At 44.2% G+C, this 11,826-nt stretch overlaps 1 protein-coding gene across 1 annotated transcript in view; it reads left to right on the top strand.

The window, feature by feature from the left end:
• The first annotated feature begins 6,006 nt into the window (after positions 1–6,006).
• Positions 6,007–11,826, top strand: part of LOC138954571 (uncharacterized) — a 15,025-nt gene continuing 9,205 nt past the window's right edge. The window contains exons 1-5 of the mRNA XM_070326381.1: positions 6,007–6,226; positions 7,318–7,549; positions 8,952–9,082; positions 9,912–9,992; positions 11,796–11,826. The exon at positions 11,796–11,826 is cut by the window's right edge and continues 180 nt beyond it. Coding sequence (XP_070182482.1) covers positions 6,083–6,226; positions 7,318–7,549; positions 8,952–9,082; positions 9,912–9,992; positions 11,796–11,826 — 619 coding nt within the window. The 5' untranslated portion in view covers positions 6,007–6,082. The remainder of the gene's footprint in view (positions 6,227–7,317; positions 7,550–8,951; positions 9,083–9,911; positions 9,993–11,795) is intronic.

Genomic DNA, 11,826 nt, shown 5'->3' with positions numbered 1-11,826 from the left:
ACTGGAGCACTCGCTCCCTCCCTCCTCCCTTCTCCCCACTTCACCAGGTCAAGTTGGTCGCCACGAGGGAATTAATGTGTCAAGTGCGTCTTGTCTCGTGTGGGAGCGAATACGGTTTAAGTGTGGTGCTTATGTAGAGTTCTGCTGGCAAAACTAGCACACACGTAACAGTCAACTAGTGTGTATTATGTGCGTCTCTTTTACTAGTATAAATACGTATATAGCTATTTCATATGCTACGTGGATTTCCATTGGTCAATTGGGCAAAACTGAGCTCAGTGCAAAAGTGATATTGACGACATTTCCGTCGATATCAGTTTTGATATCGACGACCTCTTTATTGCTTCCCCACTTCAAAAACAAAAACACCTACATTTAAAAACAAACAAATATATATATGAAAATGTAATGATCCCAGAATTTAGTTGAGCAAGTGACTAAAGACTTTTTGAAAGAAAAGACATTTTGAAATACTGAAAAGTACAAGAAAAGAGTGAACAAAAAGAAATAATAATCAGAGGGAGGGATATGGAACAGCCAAAACTGAGACAAATACTTTTGTAATTTCTTTACAGTAAATACAAAATGTCCAGAGAATTAGCAATATATCTAACCTTGACTGACTGTGTGACGAGCGTGTCACATCACACAGTCCGTCAATATTGGGTAATGTACTATGTCACAAAGTGTTCAAACCTTGTTACACAAATGTGTTCAAAGTGTTTCTACTTCCGTTTAGAGTATGTTGTGCGTGGGTGTGCCCTGTAGGCACAACAACCTTGGTGTGTGATTCCTGATTTCCAAATGTTCAACATTTTCTTTAGCTGCATTATTTTAGTTATTCATGAGTGGGTGGGTGGAGGGGATGGGCTAGTTCTAACTATGCATTAGATTATAAAATTGTATTCTGTGTAGACCCTTCCACCAGCATCTTAGACCACTCTTTGTACATTTTCTTTTAATAGATGATTGTCATTTGTTTTACATCATGTCTGCCCTGCGTGTGATGGTATGATCGTGACTGCTGTAGTGTGGGCGTGTGTGTGTTGGTGTGTATGTCAGTGTATGTGTGGGCGTGTGTGTGTGTGTGTGTCAGTGTGTGTGTGGGTGTGTGTGTGCGTGATTTTACCAACACTACGCGAAATTCCTTGTGCTTTAAATGTTTTTTAATGTCACTTGGCTCAATAAATACTGTATTCTGTATTCTGACATTTTGTTCGTCCCAAAGTGTGCAGTCCGCTGCTCTTTGCACTCACAACAACATGCTGTGTCGGAACTTTGCACTGTTGCTCGCGGCAAGAAAACCTTCCACAAGAATTGTGTTTCTATTTGTTTATTTATTTATATCCCATGACCTCCCTTCTTTGTCTCTGTTACTTCAGTATGGGTATATATGTTGTATTTTTATAGCTCAATAAATACATCATGGACTCCAAAAAATATATGATAGTGCAGATTCCGATTTGGGCAAAGGACTACTTTCCTCCCGACCTTTGACCTCGCGCCGAACAATGTGACACATTTGTATGAAGTTCTAAAATCGTATTGCACGGCTCAGAAAACCATATCAGTTCCACGCAAAAATGAATCTCAGATCTGATCTGATGTATGAGATGCAATAAGCAAAAGTTTCTTTCATTATGAAAGCAATGCAGGTCGAAAAAAACGAACATTCAACTTACAAGATAACCAGATGCTAGCGAACCAAAACAAAAACACGAGTACCCTCCCCTTGCATCGTTAGCAGACGACTTTTGAGAATCTGTCGGTAGTGTGTTTTGGTGTGCGCCTTCAGCTATCAAACATCGGCTGTTTCACGTGTTTTGCGAGCAAGTCTACTTTTTTGCCTGGCTCTGCAGTAAGTCCACATATTTTTCCGTAATCCAGTCATATTCCTTCAAAATGCAATCAATCGGCGGTGACAGACGTGTTGGTCGCGTTTTACCCATACCAGTTTAAGTTCATCCATGCAAACACACTCGCAAAACAGTTTATCACGTAGATACATTTCAAATAGGGAGCAAATGGTTAAATCTAAACCTACATATTTGTTCCCTAAAATTTGCTTCTCTGTCAATAAGCCTAATTACACACGTTCGAGAAAAACAACGTGGAATCGATTCTGAATCGAGTAAGCCAAATGGGTCCCAAACCCGTTTCGCCCGTTCTGCCGACCTGAAACGCAAAACAAAAGAATTGTGCGCTTCAACTAAATTAATTTCTATTCGACTTCATAACTTTCTTGCAACTTATGAACCTTTACTTAAAGCTTTTAAATGGTCTGAAAGTAGTGTTACCGCGTACTTATCGATGCACTCATTCGTTTTATTTTTTCAGCGACGGTCACTTGAGTTTAAGGTTGCAAAAGGGCTAAGTCTCGCTGGCAACAGTTTTACCCTGCACAGATCGCAACAGTGCCGCTAGTAGTCTACACTTTGTGTTTGATGGTAGAATGGGATATACAGATTACAACACTCGTGGTTTTTTATATGGCTTGTATTTCAGTCAAGACCCAGCGGGAATATCAATCGAGAGCCACTCGCCAGAGGCTCGTGTCTCCCGATGATATTCATCCGCTGGGTCTTGACTGAAATACAAGCCATATAAAAAACCACTCGTGTTGTAACCTATACATATGGGATATTTATATAGCGCTTGACATTCTCTAAGCGCTTTACATATTAATATCAATATATCACGCATTCACATCGGCCAGTAAATCTCAAGCCATTACGGCGAATATTTACTTTTCACGGCCTATTATTCCAAGTCACACGGGTATTTGGTGGATTTTTTTTGTTTATCTATGCCTATACATTTTTGCCGGGAAAGACCCTTTTGTCAATCGTGGGATATTTAACGTGCACACCTCTATGTAGGGTACACGAAGGGACCTCGGTTTTTCGTCTCATCCGAAAGACTAGCACTTGAACCCACCACCTGGGCTAAGAAAGAGGGAAGAAAATTGCGTACGCCACGACCCAGGGTCGAACTCGCAACCTCTCGCTTCCGAGGCAAGTGCACTTTACCACTCGGCCACCCTCTCTACCATGGTGTCTGGACGGTATCTGTGTCCTTTGTTTAAGTCCGTCCTTAATTGAGCACGAAGTCGACTTGGCGAAGCTACGCGAAGTCTTTATACAGAAAACCTGTAGTTACGGCGAAGTACTTCGTCCACTACATCGCTTCGCAAGTTTTGAAATGCGGAGCTTCGCCGTAGCTGTGACGAAGTTGTTCTTTTTGTCAAAAAAATGCTTTTTGATTCAAGATTCAAGGGGGCCCGGTAGCTCAGTTGGTAGAGCACTGGACTTGTGATCGAAAGGTCGCAGGTTCGAATTCGGGCCGGGACGGACACGGGTCAACTTTATGTGCAGACCCAGAGACGGAAGCCATGTCCCACCCCCGTGTCATCACAATGGCACGTAAAAGACCTTGGTCATTCTGCCATAAGTGCAGGTGGCTGAATACACCTAAACACGCAGACACCTGGGTAGCGCGACTCCGTTGCTGCTAGCTTTCCACTTTCCACCCGAATTTCCCAGCGATGGGACAATAAAGTAATGAAAATGAAATGAGGAGATAAATCACACTCGAAAGAGCAGAGTGCATTCCTTTGGACTTGGCGAAGCTATGCTGGAAGTAGATCATTTAAGAGACGAATTCTCGTTCCGGAAGCTTCGCGAGGTCGACTTCGTCCAATTGAGGACAGGCTTCACCGAGTGTTGTCGGGCCGTTGATCCCTGACAAAGCACACATCTTGTGTGGCATGCGCTTGTAGCGGTTAATAACGAGCGTGTCACACTCACACGACCCTCTTACATCGCTCCACGCAATGAAACATGCACGCTGGATGCTGGGAATGCGCTATAGTCTCCTGTCAGGTCATAACACTGGGTAAACATGAACACTGGGGCAAGCATCGGCTGTTTCTTCGGACGCAAGCAGGCAGACATATTGGATAGGCGTGTGGGCCCTACTGCCTCGTTTCTCTTCACACGTACTGCTATATTCAACTCTGGTTTGCCTGCATTTAAAAAAAAAATTCAAAAAATCTCTGGTTTGCGCGCGTTCTATCCGTCTGGGCTCATCCAAATATGAATAGAACGCCACTTCAGAAGAATACCTTTGCAATGGTGTAAATCACGACTTACGTTAAGAGTACTGTTGACTGTGGGAGACAGAGAAGGGTGGCTACCTTCACCGCCGAAACACGCACCCAAAACACCCGCAGTAAACAATACATGACGGGCGCAGTGGCGTGGTGGTAAGACGTCGGCCTCCTAATGGGGAGGTCGTGAGTTCGAATCCCGGTCGCTGCAGCCTGGTGGGTTAAGAGTGGAGATTTTTTCCGATCTCCCAGGTTAACTTATGTGACTTAACCCCCTTCGTGTGTACACGCAAGCACAAGACCAAGTGCGCACGGAAATGATCCTGTAATCCATGTCAGAGTTCGGTGGGTTATGGAAACACGAAAATACCCAGCATGCCTACTCAACGAAAGCGGAGTGAGCTGACTATGCTCTCAGAGAAAAGTGTGGGGAACCCAAATGGGCAAACGAGCTCACACGTAACCAGACAAATTCTGGAACGCTGAAGAAGAAGAACACACTATACAACAAGCAGCGGGTTTATGTTTTCTAGTTGACCTTTATGATTTAAATAGGATTTTGAATGATTATTGTTGAAGTATGTCAACACTCTCTTTTACCTGACACTTTGTTTTCTAACCATTTCTGGTATGTTTTGTATGACGATCTTTTGAACTTTGTTTTGTGACGTCAGAGATAACAGTTTGAAAGAGAAGGTGAAAAATAGACATCTTGTGCTGTTTTAACGTAGAGGGGGGAATCGAGACGAGGGTCGTGGTGGTGGTGTGTGTGTGTGTGTGTGTGTGTGTGTGTGTGTGTGTGTGTGTGTGTGTGTGTGTGTGTGTGTGTGTGTGTAGAGCGATTCAGAGTAAACTACTGGACCGATCTTTATGAAATTTGACATGAGAGTTCCTGGGTATGATATCCCCAGTCTTTTTTTTCATTTTTTTGATAAATGTCTTTGATGACGTCATATCCGGCTTTTTCGTGAAAGTTGAGGCGGCACTGTCACGCTCTCATTCTTCAACCAAATTGGTTGAAATTTTGGTCAAGTAATCTTCGACGAAGCCCGGACTTTGGTATTGCATTTCAGCTTGGAGGCTTAACATTTAATTAATGAGTTTGCTCATTAAATTTGTCATTAAAATCGATTTTTCGCAAACAGATTTAAAATTGATTGCATCGTATTCTTCATCACATTCTGAATCTAAAAATATATATACATATGTTATGTTTACTCTTAAAATGTGATCACAATTAGCGAAAATAGAATAATTAGTCTTACGATTAAAATGTAAGAAATCGATCCAAAAATGATGTCATCTTATTCGTGATCATTTCCTGATTCCAAAAACATATAGATATGTTAGGTTGTATTCAAAACAAGCTCAGAAAGTTAACAAGAATACAGAAAAGCGCGCTTTCCTGCTTAGCACAATACGCTACCGCGCTAATCTGGCGTGTCAATATCACTACGTTTTGCACGTGGAAGGTGAGCGATTTCCTTCACGCGGGGATTGACGAAGCTGTACTGTCTTGGTGAATAAATACAGTGCGTTCAGTGTCATCCCGTGAGTTCGACAGCTTGACTAAATGTAGTAATTTCGCCTTACGCGACTTGTTTTTTGTTGTGGTTTACAAATCAGATGTGCTGCGAGTTTCAGATGGTTTGTGTTTTTGTGTGGTTTAGTATCGTATGTCTTTAACTCGGTGGTTATGTGCTGCGAGTTTCAGATGGTTTGTGTTTTGGTGTGGTTTAGTATCGTATGTCTTTAACATGGTGGTTATGTGCTGCGTGTTTCAGATGGTGTGTGTTTTGGTGTCGTTTAGTATCGTATGTCCCTAACACGGTGGTTATGTGATGCGTGTTTCAGATGGTGTGTGTTTTGGTGTGGTTTAGTATCATATGTCTTTAACACGTGTGTTATGTGCTGCGTGTTTCAGATGGCCCCTTAAGCGTGCAAGAAGCGAGCGACACCATCACAACCTCCACCATGAATGCCGCGCAAGATCCGGGCACCGGCCCCAACCTGAGGTCAGGGTCATCTTCCACCAATCACGTGGCGGCAGGAAATTCGTCCAGCACCTCTAACACTCCGTCCAAGGAACGACCCAACAATGACACGCAGCAAGCGACGGTAAGTCTGACGTCATGAGCCCGTTACACACACTGTAGAAAACAGCCATCCACTGGCCATGTCACAACAATGACACGCAGCAAGCGACGGTAAGTCTGACGTCATGAGCCCGTTACACACACTGTAGAAAACAGCCATCCACTGGCCATGTCACAACAATGACACGCAGCAAGCGACGGTAAGTTTGACGTCATCGGCCCGTTACACACACTGTAGACAACAGTCATCCACTGGCCATGTCACAACAGTCGCCCGACTTGAGCTTGTGGACCTTTCTCTTCAATTCTCTGTGTACGTATGGCGGTATGCAGTTAAACAGAAATAAAGTAAATAATATACAGACAGAGACTGACAGACGAACAAAGAGACACAGACACACGGACAGACAGACAGACAGACAGACAGACAGACAGACCGACCGACCGACCGACCGACCGACCGACCGACCGAGACAAAAACAGAGTCAGAAAGAGAGTCAGAGAAAGACACAGGCAGACAGAAAGACAGGGAAAGCTGGCAGGTGCCGAGCGGAAACAAACATTGACCTGTAGGCCTACAGCTAAACGTCACAGGAGGCCTTATATGAAGCAACGTACGAACCTAATCACTTTTCTGTTGACGTTTCTGTTGACATTTCCGTTGACGTTTCTGTTGACGTTTCTGTTGACGTTTCTGTTGACTTGTCTATTGACTTTTCTGTAGACATTAGTGTGTACCTGTGTACGTATCGATTGGACATTGGATTTTCCTCCTTTGAGCCATGTGACGTCAGAGGCCGACAAAAATTCATATTTAGGCGGCCAGCCGAGACTACAAAATAGTGCAAGTTTGTGTGCGTTCAATCGAAGAACTAAAAGGAATTCTAACCAGAATCGATCAATACATAAATGTTATTTGTATTTTTGACCAAAATATGACATTTTACACAGATCTCGACAGTCATTGTTCACCTCGACTGCTAGAGCGGTCTCGGAGGAACACAGACTGTCTCGATCTGTGTAAAATGTCATATTTTAGTCAAAAATACAAATAACGTATAATATATGTGTGTACCTGTGTGCACCAGTGTGTACCTGTGTGTACATGTACAGGTGAACGGTACAGCTAACAGCCTGCTGACGGAGCAGCGGGTGAACCTGAAGAACCTGCCCCTGGATGAGGTGCTGGTGAAGATCCGGGCCATCGTGGTCGAGCTGCAGGGGCTGGAGGAGTACAATCGGGGGGAGGGCATGAAGTTCCAGAAGATGCTGGGCGACTTCTACTGGGACTACTCCTCGCACCGCCAGGCCATCGGAGACGCCCTCAGCGAATGCGGCTATGCTGGTACATACTGGGATGCGTGCTTGTTGCTGGTGGTGGTGGTTGTTGTGGTGGTGGTTGCTGTTGTGTTGGTTGTTGTGGTTGGGGTTGGTGGTGGTTGTGGTGGTGGTGGTTGTTGTGATGGTGGTTGTTGTTGTTGCTGTTGTTGTTGTTGCTGTTGTTGTTGTTGTTGTTGTTGTTGTTCTTCTTCTTCTTCTTCTTCTTCTTCTTCTTCTTCTTCTTCTTCTTCTTCTTCTTCTTCTTCTGTGTGTGTGTGTGTGTGTGTGTGTGTGTGTGTGTGTGTGTGTGTGTGTGTGTGTGTATATGTGTGTGTGTGTGTTTTCTTCTTCTTCTTCTTCTTCTTCTTCTTCTTCTTCTTCTTCTTCTTCTTCTTCTTCTTCTTCTTCTTCTTCTTCTTCTTCTTCTTCTTCTTCTTCTTTGTCTGTTTGTGATTTTAAGTCTTACCGGCACGGTTGGCCTAGTGGTAAGGCGTCCGCCCCGTGATCGGGAGGTCGTGGGTTCGAACCCCGGCCGGGTCATACCTAAGACTTTAAAATTGGCAATCTAGTGGCTGTTCCGCCTGGCGTCTGGCATTATGGGGTTAGTGCTAGGACTGGTTGGTCCGGTGTCAGAATAATGTGACTGGGTGAGACATGAAGCATGTGCTGCGACGTCTGTCTTGTGTGTGGCGCACGTTATATGTCAAAGCAGCACCGCCCTGATATGGCCCTTCGTGGTCGACTTGGCGTTAAGCAAACAAACAAACAAACAAATGTGAAGTCTTCATTTTGGAACGATGACAGTCAATCTGTGTCGGACTTTGCATTGTGTCAACTGTCACTGTGCGTAAGTTGAAGTCAGCCTCAGTGACGTCACTTGAACCATTCAGTGAACGTGTTTAAATCATCTAATACAGAACGGATCTTTTCTCTTTCTGTTATGTCACTTAAAATCTTCAGTGAATGTGTTTATATATATTCTTACAAAAAAACGGATTATTTCTTTTTGTGTCATGCCATTTAAAGTCTCCGGTGAACTTGGTTATAGCTTCTGATAAAAGAACGGCACGTGACTCTGTGTGATGTGTCATGTGAAGTCTTCGGTAAACGTCTCTAAGTCCTCTAAAAGAACGGCACGTGTCTCTGTGTGTCGTGTCATGTGAAGTCTTCGGTAAACGTCTCTAAGTCCTCTAAAAGAACGGATCGTGACTCTGTGTTATGTGTCATGTGAAGTCTTCGGTAAACGTCTCTAAGTCCTCTAAAAGAACGGCACGTGTCTCTGTGTGATGTGTCATGTGAAGTCTTCGGTAAACGTCTCTAAGTCCTCTAAAAGAACGGCACGTGTCTCTGTGTGATGTGTCATGTGAAGTCTTCGGTAAACGTGTCTAAGTCCTCAAAAAGAACGGCACGTGTCTCTGTGTGTCTAGCTCTGACAGTCAAGATGCTGAAGACGATGAACGCGATGGGCATTTTCAAGAACGACGACATCTGGTTCCCCACCTACTACACCTACAACACTGCCTGGAACTACTCTGACGCCAGCGACAAACTGGCCAAGGTGAGTTAGTTAGTTAGTGAGTTAGTGAGTTAGTTAGTTAGTTAGTCTGACGCCAGCGACAAACTGGCCAAGGTGAGTTAGTTAGTTAGTGAGTTAGTTAGTTAGTTAGTTAGTCTGACACCAGCGATAAACTGGCCAAGGTGAGTTAGTCAGTTAGTGAGTTAGTTAGTTAGTTAGTCTGACACCAGCGATAAACTGGCCAAGGTGAGTTAGTTAGTTAGTTAGTTAGTTAGTCTGACGCCAGCGATAAACTGGCCAAGGTGAGTTAGTTAGTTAGTTAGTTAGTTAGTCTGACACCAGCGATAAACTGGCCAAGGTGAGTTAGTTAGTTAGTTAGTCTGACGCCAGCGATAAACTGGCCAAGGAGAGTTAGTCAGTTAGTTAGTTAGTGAGTTAGTATGTTAGCTAGTTATTTAGTTAGCTAGTTAGTTAGTTAGTTAGTTAGTTAGTTAGTTAGTTAGTTAGTTAGTCAGTGATATAGATGGTTTGTTGGTTGCTTTGTTTGTTGGTTGGTTGGTTGGTTGGTTGGTTGGGTTTGGTTTAATGGTTTGGTGGGTGTGTGGGTGGGTTGGGTTAAATGCTTTGTTGGTTGGTTGGTTGGTTTTTCAAGTATGACTGTGGTGCGTGTGCAAACGCTCTATATACACGTGCTATACATGTTCGTGTAAGAGAGAGTGGCTATGTGTGTTTGACGACACCCTTTCGCTAGTTCTCCTACTCCTTGTCTCGACCATTGTTTCCACAACGTCAGATGTCTCATGCCTTTAATAACTGTGCATTGTTATGACAAGATGAAACTAATTTACCAGAATATTGTATTGTCTGGCAGAGTTTAGCGGAAGCCGACGCCGTGAGACTGTTGACCCTCAACCTTGGCCACAAACCCTACCTCAGTGCCATGCAAAGCAAGGTAATTTCCTTTCGTTTCTTTTTACTTCATTATTAGTGCACCATCCCATTGCCACAAACCCTACCTCAGTGCCATGCAAAACAAGGTGATTTCCTTTCTTTTGAGTGTACCTCATACTGCACCATCTCATTGCTACAAACCCTACCTCAGTGCCATGCAGAGCGAGGTAATTTCCTTTGAGTGTACCTCATACTGCACCATCTCATTGCTACAAACCCTACCTCAGTGCCATGCAGAGCGAGGTAATTTCCTTTGAGTGTACCTCATACTGCACCATCTCATTGCTACAAACCCTACCTCAGTGCCATGCAGAGCGAGGTAATTTCCTTTGAGTGTACCTCATACTGCACCATCTCATTGCTACAAACCCTACCTCAGTGCCATGCAGAGCGAGGTAATTTCCTTTGAGTGTACCTCATACTGCACCATCTCATTGCTACAAACCCTACCTCAGTGCCATGCAGAGCAAGGTATTTTCAGTGCCATGCAAAGCAAGGTAATGTCAGTGCCATGCAAAGCAAGGAATGTCCCTTCCTTTCATTTGTGTTTACCTCATACTACACAATTCCATTGGTACAAAACGCGGTTCGCTTTCTCCCAGTTAGATATTCTGTTTGTGATTTGTGTTGATTTTCGTTGTTCTATCATCCTATTTGTGGACAACTGGGGTGGCTTGTTTCGCAGTGGACAGTTAGCATTGGCAAGACTCGCACTACCCAGGCGTTGCCATGTAAACGAGTACCCAGCCATCAACACTGCCAGAAGAATGGCCGAGGTCTTTGACGTGACACGGGAGTGGGACATGGATAACGATCGTCATTACCAAGAGATACTTGGTGTCTAGTCCCCTTTCACGACCGCTATGCCTCACACTTTGAATCTAGGTGGTGTAGACCATGTGGTGAATGGGTCTAACTGTCAGCTAACACTCGATTGGTCTAACTGTCAGCTAACACTCGAGTGGTCTAACTGTCAGCTAACACTCGATTGGTCTAACTGTCAGCTAACACTCGAGTGGTCTAACTGTCAGCTAACACTCGATTGGTCTAACTGTCAGCTAACACTCGAGTGGTCTAACTGCCAGCTAACACTACAGTGGTCTAACTGCCAGCTAACACTCGAGTGGTCTAACTGCCAGCTAACACTACAGTGGTCTAACTGTCAGCTAACACTAGAATGGTCTAACTGTCAGCTAACACTCGAGTGGTCTAACTGTCAGCTAACACTAGAATGGTCTAACTGTCAGCTAACACTCGAGTGGTCTAACTGTCAGCTAACACTACATTGGTCTAACTGCCAGCTAACATTACAGTGGTCTTGTCTAACACTATGGACTATGGACTGCTATTAATATTCTTCTTCTTCTTCTTCAGCGTTCCAGAATTGTCTGGTTACCTGTGAGCTTGTTTGCATATTGGGGTTCCCCACACTATACTCTGAGAGCATAGTCAGCTTCACTCTGCTTTCGTTGAGTAGGCATGCTGGGTATTTTCGTGTTTCCATAATCCACCGAGCTCTGACATGGATTACAGGATCTTTTGAACTCTGACATGGATTACAGGATCTTTTCTGTGCGCACTTGGTCTTGTGGTTGCGTGTACACACGAAGGGGGTTAAGTCACTAGCAGGTCTGCACATAAGTTGACCTGGGAGATCGGACAAATCTCCACTTTTAACCCACCAGGCGGCAGCGACCGGAATTCGAACTCATGACCTCCCGACTGATTAGGAGGCCTACGTCTTACCACCACGCCACTGCGCCCGTTGATATTGAAGGTAATAGTATAGTTGTTATCGTTTCAGAATGTATACTACGTGCTGAAAGCCTCGCTCA

Source organism: Littorina saxatilis, unplaced genomic scaffold (genome assembly GCF_037325665.1).
Source record: "Littorina saxatilis isolate snail1 unplaced genomic scaffold, US_GU_Lsax_2.0 scaffold_482, whole genome shotgun sequence".
NCBI lineage: Eukaryota > Metazoa > Mollusca > Gastropoda > Littorinimorpha > Littorinidae > Littorina > Littorina saxatilis.
Note: the sequence above shows the minus strand (reverse complement) of the source record. Positions and strands in the feature narration are given on the sequence as shown.